This window comes from Saccoglossus kowalevskii, chromosome 20, assembly GCF_978046115.1.
Source record: "Saccoglossus kowalevskii chromosome 20, keSacKowa6.1, whole genome shotgun sequence".
Classification (NCBI taxonomy): Eukaryota; Metazoa; Hemichordata; class Enteropneusta; family Harrimaniidae; genus Saccoglossus; species Saccoglossus kowalevskii.
The window spans coordinates 18,777,386-18,798,225 of record NC_140660.1 but is presented as its reverse complement, the minus strand read 5'-3'; the positions used below and the strand labels follow the sequence as shown (position 1 = coordinate 18,798,225).

Genomic DNA, 20,840 nt, shown 5'->3' with positions numbered 1-20,840 from the left:
TCTAATTTTGGTGAATATTTTTGGTAAAAAGTGAGATTTTTGACTTCTTGTTAAAAACTGCCAGTCCGATTGCTTTGATATTACATATATAGGTACTACATGTGAACCACTCTCAGATTTGGTCATTTCGTGATGATATCTTCAATTATCTAATTTTGATGAATATTTATGTCATTTTTGGTAAAAAGTGATATTTTTGAATTCTTGTTGAAAACAGCAAGTCCGATTGCTATACATACTATACATATTGTTCATTTTCTAATGATATCTTCAGTTCTTTAATTGAAATGTGCCTTGCCAACAGCGGAGCTATCTCAGCCGAGAGGCTGCTTGTTTCTATATTTTTCAATATTTCTGAAAATAACCCCTAATTTTGAAGCCAACAGCCAAAATTTGAGTCAATTTTCAGTTCTTCCTCAAAAATTCATATATTTTTGTCTCAATCTTCTACCTGTATTGTGCATATTAATTAGATCATTTACATAATTCATTGTACCAGCCCATTATGGTTAGAGACAATGATAAGATACAATGATTAAAATGCTTTTTTACTCCATTTTACCTATAATGTGCATATTAATCAGCTCATTTGCATAACGCAGTGTATCATACTATTTTGTAATGAAAAGGTTAACACTGTGCTATAATTACATTTATATTGAGTCGCTTCAGGCCATGGCACGTCAAATCACTGTGTCCTGCATACAACCCAATATCTCAGTAAGTTTACGAGTTTGGTGCCCTGCCTCAGCAAATCCATGTATGTTAGATGCCGTTAAACCCTATGAGTTGTTTTCCACAGAATTGAGCTCACTCACACACATTCAACCAAGTATTTTTATAGATTTGTTAATTTTTTATAATATTTTCAAATGTTCACAATCATTTGAAATCAGGCAATGATTTTAGTGACCATTCACAGCATTCAATAAATGGATAATTAATAACACACAGTACTGTAGAATACATTATTTCCACTTGGAATTTATTTTCGCTGAAGGGATGCTTCAGTGAAAATAAAATCCAGCGAGTACACTTTTTTTTCTATATTTCACATTCAACGCAAATAAAATCCATACAAAACACCCAAAAAAGCCTTTTTAGCGAAAATTAATTCCAGCTAAAATAAATTATTCTACAGTAACTTTCTGTCCAAAGCATGATATGCCTTGATTGTGCATGGTGATTTGACTGAATACTACGGCAAATAAGTTGGAAATTATTCAATTCCACTTTATAGCATAACAACACACATTAAAAAGTGCAGGATGGCAAACATAGAAAAGTTGAAAATTTATTAAAACTTGAGAAGGCTAAGAAAGTAGGATTCTACGTGTCAGGTCACGTGTGTGATGTACAATGCACATTATTGTGGAAAATATTACATAACATTTTCAGTGAGAGGCCATCAGAAAGGGACTTTTGACATTTAGCCCAGGGTCCCGATAATGTTTTCAACTTGTACAATACTCTCTCTCTTTCATTTGATGGTGCTCTTTGAAGACTTAGTAGGCTCAACCCTGTGACCATCTTTCTTTACTTGCAAGTGATTTAATGTACAATGTCAATATAATATATACTATACTATGTTTTCAGTGTTCACATTTCGGCGATCACAGACAAAATATTGATATTTGCTGCTTTACTATTGCACTATCTTTCATGGATCACAATGTCAATTCTATTGTCATGTTTCTTGTTACAGAGGACGAGAAGATTTTTTATCTAAGATGAAAGTAAACCTGACCCCGGAACCAGATAGCAGCCAAGGATTCAACTGGACTTTAGTTGATGAAGATGGCGAGGAGGTGAGCACCCCTAAAAACAAAATAAAATAATGTAACTAGTCTGACTACTGTAAAATACTTAATTGTTGCTATTTTTGCTGAAGGAATAATTCAGTGAAAATAAAATCCATCGACTATACCCTTTTTCCTATATTTTACATTCAACTCGTCAAAAATCAGTGAAAATAAATTCCATACAAAACGCCCAGCGAAAATTGCAGCGAAAATAAAATATTTAACAGTAAGTGCTTTTTTAAGTTTTTTGGTGATGGCAGGGACAGATGAAAGGAGGGGAAGTCAAAAATAATCTTTTAAAGATTAATACATGAAAGTTAGCAATAGTGATGGAGGTAAGACTAAAAATCTAGCCCCTCCCCCCCCCTCCCTCCCTCTCCTGTTAATATCATGTACCTGTGCTGAGTTTGAACTTTGGATTTGAGAGGGCGCTCATCAAGGCGAAAATTTATAAAATGGTCTTAGAATATAAGATTAATATAGGGAATATTAAGGCAAACAAGGCAAACTTGTATGCATTTTGCATTTTGCCGTGATGCCTTCTTGAAGTTCAAGTTCTGCCATTGAGATGAAGACAATCACACCACACCTACCAATGCTTTGATTATTTAAACATTTTTGGCTGTGAAAATTTCATTCAGGTAACCCCTGGCAACTATCGCATAATTTTTTCTCTGGAGCATCGTTAAATCATCAAATTGTGAAAGTTCTTTGAGGCAAAAAATTAAACTGTCGTCAGTAATTTGAATTTCAGGCAGCATTCACAAAATATTGTAGATGTATTATTATTCACTGGGTTTTTATTTCGCTATTTTCGCTGATAAGTAAAATCCGCTAAATTAAATCTACATGAACATGTGAAACAACAATAAAACTCGTTGTTTCCTTGACAAATTCATAAAATTAAAACACAGTAAATATGCTTAAAACATCAAAATAGTGGAATTAAATGTCAGTGAAAATAAATGGTTTTACAGTAGTTCCATTTATAGTCTGCTCTTTTCCACATGAAATATTGCAAAAATTTCAAAATTTTTGATCAAAAGCTAGAAGCAATATCACATTTTGTGTGTTTTGTCCAAAATTAAGATTGAATTGGTTGAAAATTACAGAAAATGTGAACAAATCTACCCAAATTTAAGCGTGAAAAAAAAATACGCTCAAATAGTTAATGTGAGCATCACAGTGACACCAAATTTAACTACATTTTTTTCCGTCTGTAAACACAATAATTTTGTTTAAACATTTATTTCCTCTAACCATAGATACGTTGTAAAGAGTTATGCAAATGAGCTAATTAATATGCGCAATACAGGTAAATGATTGTTGTTTCTTACACAGGATGACGACCCCGTAAATAGTTGGATGTTTTTGATGGAAAATGATTTAGTGTCACTGTTATCTCAGTTTCATTTTGGTGCTATGTTTAAACAAGTCTTACTTATAGACGACACAGGTATGTACACAGCTGTTCTCTCTGTAACCCTGAGTACAGTCCTGTAGGTTGGCCTCTTTCCTCTGATCATTCGCCCCCCACACTCCTGAGACGTCGCATAGACCGATGATTCGACACTATTGTGAAGGAATGTATAGGGTTGAATTAAGATGCATTCAGCTTTGCAGTTAAAAAATAAGCAGGTCGCTACGTCTAACTATTCTAAATACCCTAACTGGAAGCGAAATTACATAAGATTTCCCACTAGGGTTGATCAATCGGCATTTTCCAACGTCAATCGAAAATATACGCCGCCATCTTGTTCTTGATGTATTTATTAACAAAACGTTGTTCCGTTCCGTAAAACTAGCTTTCACCAACGTTCCAGTACTGTAGGTTCATTTTTCGACCACAAAAATGTATTTGTGATCGCTAGATGTTTTAGCTGGATACAATCATGAAAACTGCAGAACGGTTCTCTGCCATAAATTTGTAGGAGGGTGTCGAATCATCGGTCTGTGTGACTTCTCAGGACTGTGGGGGCCGAATGATCAGCGGAAGGAGGCCAATCTACAGGACTTGCTCAGGGCTATCCTCTCTGTAACATCTTTCTGTTCTAAAATACCATGTATAAAAGGTGTATACAAATTCAAACTGTAATTTACCATTGTCATGTAAATGTCTTGATTGAATGATCTATGAAGACTGTTTTGTCAACTAGGGTTGGTTGTATCCACTGACTCCTCCACCAACCCGGCACAAAATAACAACAAGCTCCTTCATATTTTGCCTCATTTTGAACATTTTGTAATTAATAGAAACAATAATTCATATTCTACCCATAATGTTTGGCAGTTTTTGAAATAATTTCATCTAGAAATAATTGCATCTATATATATAGTGCACTCAATATATTGTAGTATATATTGAGATATATACTGAGGTATATATTGTAGTATATTTTGAGGTATATATTGTAGTATATATTGAGGTATATATGGTAGTATATATTGAGGTATATATGGTAGTATATATTGAGGTATATATTGTAGTATATATTGAGATATCTATTTAGGTATATATTGTAGTATGTATTGAGGTATATATTGTAGTATATATTGTAGTATATATTGAGGTCTATATTGTAGTATATATTGAGGTCTATATTGAGGTATATATTGAGATATCTATTTAGGTATATATTGTAGTATATATTGAGGTATATATTGTAGTATATATTGAGGTATATATTGTAGTTTATATTGAGGTCTATATTGTAGTATATATTGAGGTCTATATTGAGGTATATATTGTAGTATATTGAGGTATAGAGGTATATATTGAGATATATACTGAGGTATATATTTTAGTATGTATTGAGGTATATATTGTAGTATATGTTGTAGTATATATTGAGGTATATATTGTAGTATATATTGAGGTATATATTGTAGTATATATTGAGGTATATATTGTAGTATATATTGCAGTATATATTGAGTTAAAAAAGTCTTTTCTAGATATACAGTGACTTATATTACACATCAACAGTTCGCATTAATCTCAATAACATACTGGTACAATAGGAAATACATCATTACTGAAAACTACTCCCTCTAACTACTTTTTTTTTACTTTGTTTTTATAGCTGAAACCCCGTATGATATTCATCGGGTCACCAGTCATCACATTATGAGATTGTTTTCATTTGCAACAACCTTGGTTCATCAGTTGGGACAGGGACTGAAAACATTCAATAGAAATAGATATAGACAGTTTGTAAAAAGAATTGGCCGACTTATAAGGTGAGTTCATCACACACAAATCACATGCGAGGCAGATGAAAATCACATGCGAGTCAGATGAAAATCACATGTGAGTCAGATGAAAATCACATGCGAAACAGGTGCAAATCACATGCTTGGCAGATGCAAATCACATGTGAAACAGGTGCAAATCACATGCGTGGCAGATGCAAATCACATGCGAGTCAGGTGAAAATCACATGCTTGGCAGATGCAAATCACATGCGTGGCAGATGCAAATCACATGCGAGTCAGGTGAAAATCACATGCTAGGCAGATGCAAATCACATGCTAGGCAGATGCAAATCACATGTGAAACAGGTGCAAATCACATGTGTGGCAGATGCAAATCACATGCGAGTCAGGTGAAAATCACATGCTTGGCAGATGCAAATCACATGTGAAACAGGTGCAAATCACATGCGTGGCAGATGCAAATCACATGCGAGTCAGGTGAAAATCACATGCTTGGCAGATGCAAATCACATGTGAAACAGGTGCAAATCACATGCGTGGCAGATGCAAATCACATGCGAGTCAGGTGAAAATCACATGCTTGGCAGATGCAAATCACATGTGAAACAGGTGCAAATCACATGCGTGGCAGATGCAAATCACATGCGAGTCAGGTGAAAATCACATGCTAGGCAGATGCAAATCACATGTGAAACATGCAAATCGCATGCGTGGCAGATGCAAATCACATGCTAGGCAGATGCAAATCACATGTGAAACAGGTGCAAATCACATGCGTGGCAGATGCAAATCACATGCGAGTCAGGTGAAAATCACATGCTTGGCAGATGCAAATCACATGTGAAACAGGTGCAAATCACATGCGTGGCAGATGCAAATCACATGCGAGTCAGGTGAAAATCACATGCTAGGCAGATGCAAATCACATGTGAAACATGCAAATCGCATGCGTGGCAGATGCAAATCACATGTGAAACAGGTGCAAATCACATGCGTGGCAGATGCAAATCACATGCGAGTCAGGTGAAAATCACATACAAATCACATCACATTATAACTCATTTGAATAATCAGCTTGACTTATACACTTAGCTGATTATTCAAATGAACTCATTATTATGCATATTTTATAATGCTATAAATTGTTGTCAAGCACATTTGATAGAAGATGAGAATCATTATTATGCTTAGTTTTTTAGCTTCGCTTATCATATGAGTGATTGTCCGTTGTCATCCGTGTCAATGTTTTACTTTTTTGATTTCTTCTTATAAACCACAAGCCTGAATGCTTTGATACTTGGTGAATATGTACCTTGGGTAGACCTCTCTCAGATTTGTTCATTTCATGATGATATTTTCAATTCTCTAATTTTGGTGAATATTTTCGTCATTTTTGGTAAAAAGTGATATTTTCGACTTCTTGTTAAAAACCGCAAGTCCAATTGCTTTGATAAGACATATATAGGTGCTACATGTGGACCTCTCCCAGATTTGTTCATTTTGTAATGATATCTTTAATTCTCTAATTTTGGTGAATATTTTTGTCATATTTGGTAAAAAGTGATATTTTCGACGTTGAAAACCGCAAGTCCAATTGATTTGATATTGCATATATAGGTACTACATGTGGACCTCTCTCAGATTTGTTCATTTTGTAATGATATCTTTAGTTCTCTAATTTTGGTGAATATTTTTGTCATTTTTGGTAAAAGGTGATATTTTCGACTTCTTGTTAAAAACCTCAAGTCCAATTGCTTTGATAATACTAGGTACTACATGTGGTTCTAACTCAGATTTGTTCATTTTGTATTGATATCTTCAATTCTCTAATTTTGGTGAATATTTTGGTCATTTTTGGTAAAAAGTTATATTTTTGACTTCTTGTTGAAAACCGCAAGTCCAATTGCTTTGATATTACATATATAGGTACTACATGTGGGCCTCTCTCAGATTTGTTCATTTCATGATGATATCTTCAATTCTTTAATTTTGATGAATATTTTTGTATTTTTTGGTAAAAAGTGATATTTACAACTTCTTGTTGAAAACCGCAAGTCCGATTGCTTTGATATTACATATATTGGTACTACATGTGGACCTCTCTCAGATTTGTTCATTTCGTGATGATATCTTCAAGTCTCTAATTTTGGTGAATATTTTTGTAATTTTTGGTAAAAAGCAATATTTTCCACTTCTTGTTGAAAACCGCAAGTCTGATTGCTTTGATACTATACATATTGTTCATTTTCTAATGATGTCTTCTGTTCTTTAATCGAAATGTGCTAACAGCGGAGCTATCTCAGCCGAGAGGCTGCTTGTTCATATTCAAAAACAGTCCAAATGTTGCGAAGGACTAGATTTTGACAGATTATTCAAATGAGCTCATTATTATGTATATATTTTTTTCTATTTTAGACACACTGTGCAATATGTTGCTGAGCATTGGTTGAATTACAAGAAATATCGAGTTGAGACATGTCATGAGAAACCTGACACTATTCCGCAATCGGATCCATACAATAAACAGCATTCCCTTCAGAGATTACAAGTGGAATTTGACCATTTTTTTCTCCGAGCCGTGCAATGGATATTATCAGCACACAGGTGACACCATACTTCATGTTGATATACTATTTTCTTGATTAATCTTTTGAGCACCATTGTCAACTTTAGTCAGCTTCATGATCAGTTTATTTTGGCACAGACTACCAAATAAGGCAATATTACTGGCACAGACTACCAAATAAGGCAATATTACTGACACAGACTACCAAATAAGGCAATATTACTGACACAGTCTATGTCAGTAATATTCCCTTATTTGGTAGTTTATAAGGCAATATTACTGAAACAGACTACCAAATAAGGCAATATTACTGACACAGTCTATGTCAGTAATATTCCCTTATTTGGTAGTTTATAAGGCAATATTACTGAAACAGACTACCAAATAAGGCAATATTACTGACACAGTCTATGTCAGTAATATTCCCTTATTTGGTAGTTTATAAGGCAATATTACTGAAACAGACTACCAAATAAGGCAATATTACTGACACAGTCTATGTCAGTAATATTCCCTTATTTGGTAGTTTATAAGGCAATATTACTGAAACAGACTACCAAATAAGGCAATATTACTGACAGTCTATGTCAGTAATATTCCCTTATTTGGTAGTTTATAAGGCAATATTACTGAAACAGACTACCAAATAAGGCAATATTACTGACACAGTCTGTCAGTAATATTGCCTTATTTGGTAGTCTATATTAGTAATATTACCTTATTTGGTAGTCTGTGCCAGTAATATTGCCTTATTTGGTAGTCTATGTCAGTAATATTGCCTTATTTGGTAGTCTATGTTAGTAACATTGCCTTATTTGGTAGTCTATGTCTAAACATCATTATTTTTTTCTGTAAAAATTTTGATGAAAAATATTTTGCATTTTTATTTATTTATTTTTTATAATTCAATTTTGATGTAATATACATAATTTAACACTGCTGATGAGTCCTGATAACAATTTTTATAAAAAATTGAAAAAAAAAATCTTTTTATGAAAGGTGACAAAGGATGACCTAACTCATTGAGCGCCACTTTCTTCTTTCGGCACCATCTACAAAATAATTTTTTACATTTTTGTTAAAATTGTTGTCAAACCTTTCGATCAAAAACTGAAAGTAACTGTCATTATAGTCTAAATTGATGATGGAATTTATTGAAAATTTTACAAAATGTAAAAATATTTGCACTGAATTTTGGGCAGGATATCTGACATTCAAAGAGTTAACCAAATGGCAACTTATATTAAATTGCATAGCTAATGAGCTGATTTGCATAATTATAGTTAGTCGTGTTGTTGTTGTTGTTGTTGTGAGACAAGATTCACTTTTCTGCAGAGCTCCCCCACCAGTCATTCAAACATGTGGCTGTTGCCAAACACTAATACTGTAGAATACTTTATTTTCGCTTGGAATTTATTTTCGCTATTTTCGCTGAAGGGATGATTCCGTGAAAAATAAAATCCAGCGAATATACTTTTTTTCCTATATTTCACATTAAACTCATCAAAAATCAGTGAAAATAAATTCCATACAAAACGCCCAAAAAAGCCTTTTCAGCGAAAATTAATTCCAGCGAAAATAAAGTATTCCACAGTAATATTTTTATATGCTAGGCTTAGGTAAAACAAACTGTGGGAAAGAGTCAGTCATCATTTTTGGCATAGCAAAAACGTTGTTCAAAATGAATTTAGAACTGATAAAAATGTGAACTCCATCTTACATGGTTGGATGAGCAATGATATTCAAACACTCAATTGTAGAAAGGTGAATATTGTCATACACACTATTGTAAACCAAATGTTCAATTGTGGAAAGGTGAAAATTGTCATACATTGTAAATCAAATTTAGCAATGATAAAATCTAATCCCACTTCTAATATCATTAACCCTGTGAATGCCAAATTACTTCTATTAAACTTCACAAAATAAATCACATTTTATTTTTTGATGCTCCAAAATTAACTAAAAACAAAAATAAAAATACATAAAAATGTGTGAAATATTCCATCAAATGTTGGCGTTCAAAGGGTTGATGTCTGCATTACTACTTGTATGATCCTAATTTATTTCCATAATCTTTTTTTCCTTTTTACCTATCATAAATGATTCCAATTTCTTCATAGAAGGTATGTTCTAAGGTTAATTTCCTTCTTCAAATCCATCTCTCACCCTGTGGTATGGTGCCCTCTATAGTTAATTCCGTCCTCTGGTGTCTGAAAATAATTTTTCTCTTGTTTCTGAATGAATATTTTCAAAATACAATTTCATCACTGCTGTGAAATATCATCATACCCAAATAATATCAAAATGAATTTTACAAATCTAAATACGCAAAATAACTTTGACAAAACACTCAATCCATGAAACAAACAACTGACTTAATTTAGATTTTTTTCTGAATCAATATAAACTGTATCAGTTTCCACAGACCATTATAGTTAATTAAATTTGTTTTATTTTTTTTTTTTTAAATATATTTTTGTGCCAGGCGACAGTTCTGGACATTGAATGTCACCGTTGTCTCTCCTGACTTTTTTTTTTGTATATGCAAATTGCAAGTGCTAGTGCTGACACATAGTTAAATTTGTTTCATGTTATCACTCATTTGTATATACTGTAAAGGGGGTAAATATTCAGTGGTTTTTAATTTAGCTTATTTCGCTGACTGGAAAATGTGCTAAATTAAAACCCAGTGAATATGTAAAATTTAGCATTGAACACAATATCTAAATAGCGAAACCGTGAATTTAAAACCCACTGAATATGCCTGAAATGGTAAATCAGTGAAATTTAAACCCAGTGAAAATTAGTCATTTTACAGTAATATATATACACCGTCAAATGTGGGGTCAACCTGCGTTCTGTTTATAATTATTAACTCAGAGTTCAGACTTATTTACATCTTATGCATTTTGGGTTTCCACAAGAGGGCGTTGTTTTAACCCAAGACCTTGTTTTCATGTGTACCATCTCTGGGTTCAATATGAAATCAAACCCTCTGACTCTAAGCTGAATTAACCTGCGTTGAATGTACGAAGGTCAGGGCTGGATATCAACCTGTAATATTTCAGATTTAGCGAAAACAAGATAGTTTTTAACTTATTTTTTTGTTTTTAGCTTGTTTTTAGCCTGACGAGTCGTGTGAGTTGCGCCCTCCGTGGTGCTCCGAACCTAACGGCCGGTGAGGGTGCTACTATGCCTACATGTCAGGCTAGTTTTTGGAGTGATGTGTCACATATTTGCAAAGTGTACATGAATACAACTTTAACTTCTCAGTAAATGTTTCCTTCTGTCATTACTGTACATATGTTCATAATTCTGTAAGGTTAACTGTGATTTGTTTCTATGGTTGAGTAGACTTGGTGCTTGGCAGTTCATGACAGATATCCCATATGGCAGTGTATCATGTCGTATGATGTGGCGTTTACTATGGATGTTGCATGATGGGAGTCTATCAGAAGAATACAAGGATGAGGATGTTGATGTGACTCAACAGGAATATTTGACAATGGTCAGAGGTATGTATACATTGCTTATTCTTAGTAATTATGTAGTATTGCCATATTTGGTAGTCTATGTCAGTAATATTGCCATATTTGGTAGTCTATGTCAGTAATATTGCCATATTTGGTCGTTTATGTCAGTAATATTGCCATATTTGGTAGTCTATGTCAGTAATATTGCCTTATTTGGTCGTACATGTATACATGTCTGTCAGTCTGTAATATTGCCATATTTGGTCGTCTATGTCAGTCTATAATATTGTTTTAATTTTTACTTGTTTCTTGTCTTTAGATATTGATAACAGACTTGCCTTTGAAGAGAAGTTGGTATCCATGCCAACCTCGGAAGTCATCTATCTTCTGACTAGCTTTGCTAATATGGCAAAGTTAAGACCATGTGAAGAAAAAGCATTCATAGAAACTATTACACTGGAAGTATATGAGGTAATTTTTATATACCAACATAACTGTCACATGTTACCAACATAACTGTCCCATGTTATCAACATGACTGTCACATGGTACCTGCATGACTGTCACATGTTACCAACATGACTGGCACATGTTACCAACATGACTGTCACATGTTACCTGTATGTGCACATGATGAATATCATATAGTAAACATTCTGAAAATTAAAGCTAGCTTTTTTTATTATCACTAAAATTCACAAAATTTGTTTATTTATTCACCTTAAACTACAAACAAAATTTTGTATATTAATTCATTCTAGTTGGCGTATGTCAGTTCTCATACCAGGGACTTCTGCTGCAAGGTTGGACGGGAATTACTGTCTTCCATTGGACACACCCATCCGTTTATCATGTCTACGTTACTACACAAGGTAAAACACAGCTTGGATGCGGTTGGCATGGTAATTATGGGTCTTAGCTTTATCTTCCTCTTTCTTGATACATCGATGCACCACTGAACATGGAAAAAGGTGTAGGGGCATGCAATAGAAATCCCATTAGATCACTAATTTAGTTTGCACATTCCTATTGATATTAAAAACACATTATATGCACATGCAACTATGGCACACATCAAAACATGGTGTATCACATTTCCTTATCAGACGCAGTTTTCAACCTTTTTTAAAAATTATTAGGCACTACCATCATAACTGCACATATTGCATATATTCTTTAAAGTTATTATTCTTCTGTAATGATAACAATGGTCACAGTCTTGTCAAGACCATTTCTTGTCTTTAACAATGATTAGCTCAAGAAAGTATATGGTATTTTGGTATTGGCAAGTATTGTGGCAGCCAATTTGCAAACTGCTTAGATTTTGACTGAATAGTTGGCTTTCAAATCTTGCTGGTGCTGACATGTGGTAGCGTCCACTCTGGGCAAATCTATATTGCATTAGGGGACATAGAATGTTTAGCCTGGTACATGTCTAGATTCCCCTGAATGATTTGCTTTGTTAAACGAGGCGTGATAATGTATAAGTAGTTTCCCTGTTCCGTCTGAGAATGGCCACAGTCAACTGGCGTACAAGTGATAATATACGATGATAAATGCGATTAACTCACTGATATTTACTATATGGGGGTAGTCATCTTGAACACTGCTTGAAACTAAATAAAGAAACAAGTTGAGAAACAGTTTCCTATCAGGCATAAAACAACTAACTTTCACATCCAAACTATCCGTTAGGGTAACTTTAAGCCAACCACTAAAAAAAATTTGACCTCATTTGTCGTTTTTGCCTGGATGAACACCTCATTACATGAGGAACATAGAGCACTTTTCCTGGTATATTCGAAAACGAAATCAAAATCAAACTGTCGCTGATTAGCTCCTTAAGTATGACGATCGTCTCTTACTGTTATATAGATTTGCCCAGAGTGGGCGTGACCACAAGAAAGCACCAGCGAGATTTGAAACCCAACTGTTTAGTCAAAACCAAAGCGGTTAGCAAATTCGCTAGCGAGTTTGCAAGTTGGCTGCCCCAATACTTGTGGGACTTGCTGTATGCTTCCTTCGAAATGCACACTGTCATTTTAGCTACCACTAAAGCTGGTTGTCATGGAAATGTTATTATTGGGTGGGAGTCACATGCATGTGTGCAGATTTGACACAATCCCTTCACCTTTTTAGCTCCGCTGTCGACTTTGTCGATATTTTCGACTTCTTGTTAAAAACCACAATCATTTATGGTGAAAAATGATATTTTTGAATTCTTGTTGAAAACAGCAAGTCCCATTGCATTGATACTATGCATATTGTTCATTTTCTAATGATGTCTTCAGTTCTTTAATCGAAATGTGCATTGCTAACAGCGGAGCTATCTCAGCCGAGAGGCTGCTTGTTATAGTTAGGAATCACATCATTAATTGATCACCTTCACTGAGCACCATCACACTTAGTGAATAGATTCCCTCTTTTGGGAAAAAGCTTTATTCTATTTAACATATCTCCTTCTGAAAGCCTCCACAGAATGTGAACAAAATGTGTCAGCAGGCAATTTGATAGGTTACTGTAAAATGACTAATTTTCACTGGGTTTAAATTTCACTGATTTACCATTTCAGGCATATTCAGTGGGTTTTAAGTTCACAGTTTCGTCATTTAGATAATGTGTTCTATAAATTAGCGCATTTTCCAGTCAGCGAAATAAGTAAAATTAAAACCCTGTGAATAATTACCCCCTTTACAGTACCACATTATGATGTCATTTGTTTACATATTTGCAACTTGTGCTAGAGTGACAAAATATGTCTGTATGTTTATGATATTAGCAAAGACAATTACACCAAGCATAACTTAACCTTTGCACCACCAGTATTTCTCGCCCAATTTGCCTGCACTTTTTTCTTATATTCTTTTAATATTTCTGGAAATGAACCCCAATTTTGTAGCTAACAGAACAAATTTGAGTCTATTTTTTTCTCAAAAAAGTTGGATATTTTTGTCCTAATCTTCTAAAAGAAATTGCGGACTATAAATGGGACTATTTTGTGAATTTGTGATGAAAAGATTAACATTTAGCTGACTTAAAACTAGCTTAGCATACTTCACATACATGTATCTATACTGTGCAGAGTAAACTGCTAAAAGATATGTTTCATATTAGTAACGTAGGTACAAAATAGATTGGAATTATTGATGACACAATGATACACACTTTAAAAAAATTTAAAATTTTTATGACAAGTCAAAGCCAGCTGAAAGCCAGTATGGAAGTTAAAGGGGCACCTTCCAGTTAAGCCTAATCTCACAACAAATTTACTTTCTGGATTAAAAATAACAATGGATAACAAAAGATAGATTAACATTGTAAACAACATAAACAATAGTGTCCCATGATTCTTTGGTGCAATCCCTGGGATTGAGTGGTACCCCTTTAATTTACACCCCTGGACTGTACCGCATGTAAACCATGAGAACCATCTTTACTTTGATCAGATCAGATCAGATCAGATCAGATCAGATCAGATCAGATCAGATCAGATCAGATCAGATCAGATCAGATCAGATCAGATCAGATCAGATCAGATCAGATCAGATCAGATCACTATGAATGCACATGTGTGAACATGTAAACAAGTACGTAATCCTGTAGCTACAAAAGTCAATTGTGTGTACTCATTTTACTCACTACCAACAGATGAGCTTGTACCTATTCCAAGAGCTCCCAGTACATGTATGGAAACCCACGGATGATGACATGGTATTGATCAGAGAGTGGTTACTGGATCATGCATTGACCACACCACAGAGTCAGCTAGCTAGACTGGTGTTAACTAAAATGAACTGGGGATTCACACACAATGTAAGTTTACATGCACAGTCTACTTGATTATTACATGGCACATGTGTGACGGTCACATGATTACTGCATGAGTATCACATGATAGCAGCCTGATATTTCCACTTGGGTATCACATGGTGTATGTGTGATAGTCACATGATTACTGCATGAGTATCACATGGCATGTGTGTGATAGTCACATGATTACTGCATGAGTATAACATTTTGTATGTCTGACAGTCACATGATTACTGCATGACTGCCACATGATTGCCATGTGACACTACAAAACAATTATTGGGAGCTATGCATGTGAATGCATGGTATTGTTACTTGATAATATATTATGGCATTTGTGAACAGAATGAAAAAAAAAAACAATATTTGATAAAATTAACATATACTTTACTCCTCCCACTTAGGACCCAGAGTGCTCTGCTCCAAAAATCAAGCATTTCAGAGGAGTGGAGACTTACCCAAGCATCCCCCCCTTGAAAAAGTGTACAAATAACAATTTTAGTTCACTATGTGATAGATTGAGTCGAATATTACATGTTTTTTTGGGAAAATAAAATTGCAAACTTAGTTGCATCATCATTGATTTCAACTCTTTTACATTGAAGAAACAGAAATGGTCACAACAAATATGCATATTTTATGACAATATTAATTACATACCAAGAAATTATGAGATAAAAATTATCAGTTGGAAAAATAAGATAATTTTATTGATTTTTATGCAGAATATCTTTTCTTTTCTAACACCATTTATGCTTTGTACACAGGAGGATGCCTTGTACCTGGATCTGTCCTTACATAGAAGTATTGCTATACTGATAGTTGAAGTATATGCTAAGTTTATAACAGAGAAAGGACAAAGTAATCTTATCAATGACACCTGGCAACATGTATGTACATTTCATAGATTTGGTTAATCCATTGTTCCCTATTTCCAATCTCTAATATAACCTTATACGGTAATCCATAGTCCTCTATAGCCGACCTAATCCATTGTCCTCTATAGCCTTCTCCAATTACACTGAAGGAGTGTTTCAGTGAAAATAAAATCCAGCGAATATACTATTTTTCCTATATTTTACATTCAACTCAGCAATCCATTGTCTTCTATAGTCGGTCTCCTATTACACCTTATATGGTAATCTATTGTTCTCTATAGCCTGTCTCCAATTACACCTTATATGGTAATCCATAGTCCTCTATAGCCTGTCTCCAATTACACCTTATATGGTAATCCATAGTCCTCTGTAGCCTGTCTCCAATTACACCTTATATGGTAATCCATAGTCCTCTATAGCCTGTCTCCAATTACACCTTATATGGTAATCCATAGTCCTCTATAGCCTGTCTCCAATTACACCTTATATGGTAATCTATAGTCCTCTATAGCCTGTCTCCAATTACACCTTATATGGTAATCCATAGTCCTCTGTAGCCTGTCTCCAATTACACCTTATATGGTAATCTATTGTTCTCTATAGACTGTCTTAAATTTCACACTATATGGTAATCTATTGTTCTCTATAGCCTGTCTCCAATTACACCTTATATGGTAATCTATAGTCCTCTATAGACTGTCTCGAATTTCACAATATATGGTAATCTATTGTCCTCTATAGACTGTCTCGAATTTCACAATATATGGTAATCTATTGTCCTCTGTAGCCTGTCTCCAATTACACCTTATATGGTAATCTATAGTCCTCTATAGACTGTCTTGAATTTCACAATACTGTGAAATACTTTATTTTTGCTATTTTCGCTGAAGGAGTGTTTCAGTGAAAATAAAATCCAGCGAATATACTTTTTTTCCTATATTTTACATTCAACTCAGTAAAAATCACTGAAAATAAATTCCACACAAAATACCAAAAAAGTATTTTCTGCGAAAATTAATTCCAGTGAAAATAAATTCTTTCACAGTATATAGTAATCCATTGTGCTCTATAGCCAGTACTCAATTTCACCTTATAGGGTATTCTATTGTTTTTTATAGCCAAACTACAATACCTCTGTAGACATTTGTGGTAGATGAATACTAATTAGAACAGTTTGCATGCCTAGAAACAGCTTAAAAGGAAAGACGCAATTTGGCACAATCACACTAGTAAATAAGCAGTATCCGTCTATATTCTGTGTGATTTTCAGAGCGTTCTGTGTCTTGCATAACATGAAAAAAACTGTATATTGATTTCCGTATATGCCGGAAACATCTATGAAAAACCACAAGTTACATATATAGAAATAAAATCGTAATATTTTGATTTATTTGCTGTAAAATCAACCAACTTTTAGTAGTAATGAATTATTCATGTATTTAAGTGAGGACGTAAAGCAACCAATCGCGTCATGCCTGAGTTTCACCTTCATATATTGCATAGGCAAACTGCAAACAGTATGTTTTATGCATATGTATCTAATTCTTGTTTGTAGTTGACTTATTTAAGCAGTCTGGCACCGGGAATGAGAGGTGGACTGACACAAGAACAGCAGCTATCATACTGGGCTTGGGAGATGGTGTTGAAACTGAGACTACATAAACTAGAACAACCACATTTACCCATGGAAACACACGACTATGGTAGCCATGAGTGGAGTAAAGATATACCAGACATGACCTCTGACCCTAATCTTCATCCAATCCAAAAAGGAGTGAAGGCCCTGGGACCATTGGCTTGTTATGTTGCTATCACTATGACTAAAGTTGGTCACAGGTGAGCTACAATTTTTAAAATTGGGTCACCACTGGTTTTGTGAAAAATTCGAAATACAACAATTTTTTATTCTCCAAAATTTGAAGTAAAAAACAGCAGAAATGAAAAAAAAGTGTATCGCTAAATCAGACCAAAGAAAATCTTTCTTTTTTCATCCTTACCACAAACCATTTATACATTGTCATGTTCTGTCATTGTTCTCGTTGTTGTCGCTGTTAACTCAAAGTTGTTTGTTTGTAGTGTTGATTTGTTTCTGGCAGATGGTATAAATTATCATGTGAATCTTGTTTCCACCGGTTACCACAAAGCATCTATACATGTACTATCTGTTATTGTACCGATGTTTATACAGACACCGCAATATCTCTTGGAGAACGAAAAGTAAGTAAAATTGAGATCTTTCATTTATGACGTTTTACCACATAACTCGCCGAAGTCAACTTACGTTACCTTTTACAAAATGAAACCCTCATCTTATCCTGTTATGAAGTGAATAGATAACTTCAACACTTATGTTTCTGTGTTACTGTACATAATTGTATTCTTTTAAGAGTCCAGTAGAAAATCCACAAGAACTTCATCTACAAGTAACTTTACCTAGTTGCAACATCATACTGGTTTATTGGCTTGACGTAGGTCATGCAAAGTCAATGTGCAATGATTAATATTAACAATTTAACATTAAGGTAGAGATACAGTTTAAATATATGAATCATGCTTTTCATACTCCACAGTTGTCATAGTAAACGGAATTAAGGAAGAGATACAGTTTACTTGACAGGTATTTTAATTAGTTAATTAGGAAACCAAGATGACCTCCTTTGTCCACAAAACTATATATTTTCGGAAAGCTTATTGTATATTTTTTTAAATTTGGTAAGTATTTTTTTTTATGGACACTGTAGTTTGAAATATGCACAAAAATGGTTTTTTTTTTGTCAAAAGTGATTTAAAAAAAAATTAGCTTCTAAACCATGCCTCTGTTTTCTTTCAAAATTGGTTTACGGGTACATCTGTTTACTATGAAGAAAGTCATCTTGAAAACTGTTTACCAGTTGTCAATTTTGCAGGGCAGCAGCTCAAATTTCACTACTTCAAGTTTATGCATAAATTAGCACCCAGGCTAGTTGTCTGTACGATTGTTGTAACACTGTTCAACCAAAAACAATGCCCCGACGGCGTTTTGAAGATAAACACATTGTCAATCATTTGTGAAAATTTCAAAACAAAAGGTCAAAGCATCTAGAAGTTTTTGTTTTTTTAAAGTTCTGGGATGTGCACTAAAAAGAAGCTGAGATAATTGCTAATTTGCGTATTTTATAGTTAAGAAAAAATATATGTTGATTTACATTGCCATTGGATTTAACAGAGTTGCACTAATGATATTAATTTCAATGTTTCACAGAATACAGATGTTCATACAATGCCATAAAAAATTTAAAAAAGTGAAATTTGTCCAAATTTGCAAAATAAACTGCATCTCTACAAATATAGGTGATTACTATTAAACTAATTATTTTTAACTTGTATATATGGTTAATCTGTATGCATAGATTACCTTACCCAGTCTATACTACCCTTTATATTGCATCTTCCAATCTTATGCTGTGATCTGCCCCATATATCTTATGATATCTCCAACCTATGCTATGAATTAACCCACCCTCACATATACAGGGCAAGCCATGTGTAGTCTAACCACTGTTTTCTTTTTGCACTGGTAGATTTGAACGGATCATACAGTGTATTGTTCATGCTGACAGATCAGTGTATGGTTTCACCGGTAAGCTCATTATGCAACAAGTATTTCCTGGCGACATCACAAAAATGTTCTGTTCGATGATTATGGTAAGTGAAATGGAACCAGAAATATTTTAAATTGTTTTTTTAGCTCCACTGTCAGCTTTGTTGTGCAGAGCTTATCTTACGAGTGATTGTTCATTGTCCATCTCAACTTTTTATTTTTTCGACTTCTTCTTGAAAACTACAATTGTTATTGCTTTGATACTTGGTGTATATGTACCGTGGGTAGACCTCTCTTAGATTTGTTCATTTGGTAATGATATCTTCAATTCTCAAATTTTTTTGTAATTTTTGGTAAAAAATGATTTTTTGTAATTCTTGTTGAAAACAGCAAGTCTGATTGTTTTGATCCTATACATATTGTTCATTTTCTAATGATGTCTTCAGTTCTTTAATTGAAATGTGCGTTGCTAACAGCGGAGCTATCTCAGGTGAGAGGCTGCTTGTTAAGTTATTGTTTTAACCATATATGGTTATGTTTTAAGTTATACATGTAGTTTCAACCATATATGGTAATGTTATTAGTTATCGCTATAGCCATATATTATGTGGTCATTAATATTGCCATATATGGTCATGTGATAGACTGGTTCCGGATATACAGTCAGTTCAAGTTTTCTCTTTCATTTGTAATTATTGGGTTTGCAACATCTGTAAAAACAAAACCAACAAATCAGTAACAACATTTCTTGTTTTCCTCACAGCACCAACTTCAGTGTGCCGGTACACCGGGTGGTATAAGTCGAAATGATGTCTTAGAATTCTGGTTTCGTGCGTTGGCGTCTGTGGAGTACTGGACACAAGACAGAGATGTACAGTATTTGTTGGATTGCTTGACGAGAGCGGCTTTCATGTACAAAGGATCTGAAAACTTAATACTAGAGATTCTGTTCTCAATGTACAAGGTGATAATCTATTTACCACCAGAATTTCACCCCAAACTTTTCTGCAATTTTCTTTTATATTCTTCAATATTTCTAGAACCCTAATTTTTGTGCCAACAGACAAAATTGGAGTCAATTTTCAGTTATAATTCAAACAATTCTGCTAATTTTGTCCCAATCTGAAGGAGAGTGTAAAACTATAAATGGGACTATTTTTTGAGTACTAGAGGTGAAAAGGTTGAAAAAAATAATTTCATGTGAAACAGGCTTTGTTTTTCCCAATTATCTCCTGCAACACTACATGTATGTACCGTTAACTGGCTGAAACCAGTTCAGATTACACACTACTCTGAATCTATAAAAGGAATACATTTGTCTAAATATGGTCAAAAAGTGCCGGGTGATATAGAAAATTATTGCACGGCTCAGTCATTGAGTTTCTCATAGCATTACAAGGCCTGGCGATAAAAGGTTCATGATATTATTCTTTATGGACTGGATTTTGCGGCCCGAAGTTGCGAGTGTGCGTGAACTGTACGACCGAGGCCAGCAAAAGCTGTATCCAGACC

General features: G+C 34.1%; 1 protein-coding gene across 1 annotated transcript in view; it reads left to right on the top strand.

Annotated features, from left to right (window-relative positions):
• The window catches only part of LOC102806592 (ectopic P granules protein 5 homolog), a 74,607-nt gene that overhangs the window by 12,517 nt on the left and 41,250 nt on the right, over positions 1 to 20,840 (top strand). The window contains exons 7-19 of the mRNA XM_085494537.1: positions 1,706 to 1,808; positions 3,144 to 3,258; positions 4,886 to 5,042; positions 7,434 to 7,622; positions 10,942 to 11,102; positions 11,380 to 11,531; positions 11,822 to 11,962; positions 14,709 to 14,873; positions 15,638 to 15,760; positions 17,304 to 17,584; positions 17,825 to 17,965; positions 19,309 to 19,432; positions 20,092 to 20,292. Of these exons, the coding sequence (XP_085350663.1) occupies positions 1,706 to 1,808; positions 3,144 to 3,258; positions 4,886 to 5,042; positions 7,434 to 7,622; positions 10,942 to 11,102; positions 11,380 to 11,531; positions 11,822 to 11,962; positions 14,709 to 14,873; positions 15,638 to 15,760; positions 17,304 to 17,584; positions 17,825 to 17,965; positions 19,309 to 19,432; positions 20,092 to 20,292 (2,053 nt within the window). The remainder of the gene's footprint in view (positions 1 to 1,705; positions 1,809 to 3,143; positions 3,259 to 4,885; positions 5,043 to 7,433; positions 7,623 to 10,941; positions 11,103 to 11,379; positions 11,532 to 11,821; positions 11,963 to 14,708; positions 14,874 to 15,637; positions 15,761 to 17,303; positions 17,585 to 17,824; positions 17,966 to 19,308; positions 19,433 to 20,091; positions 20,293 to 20,840) is intronic.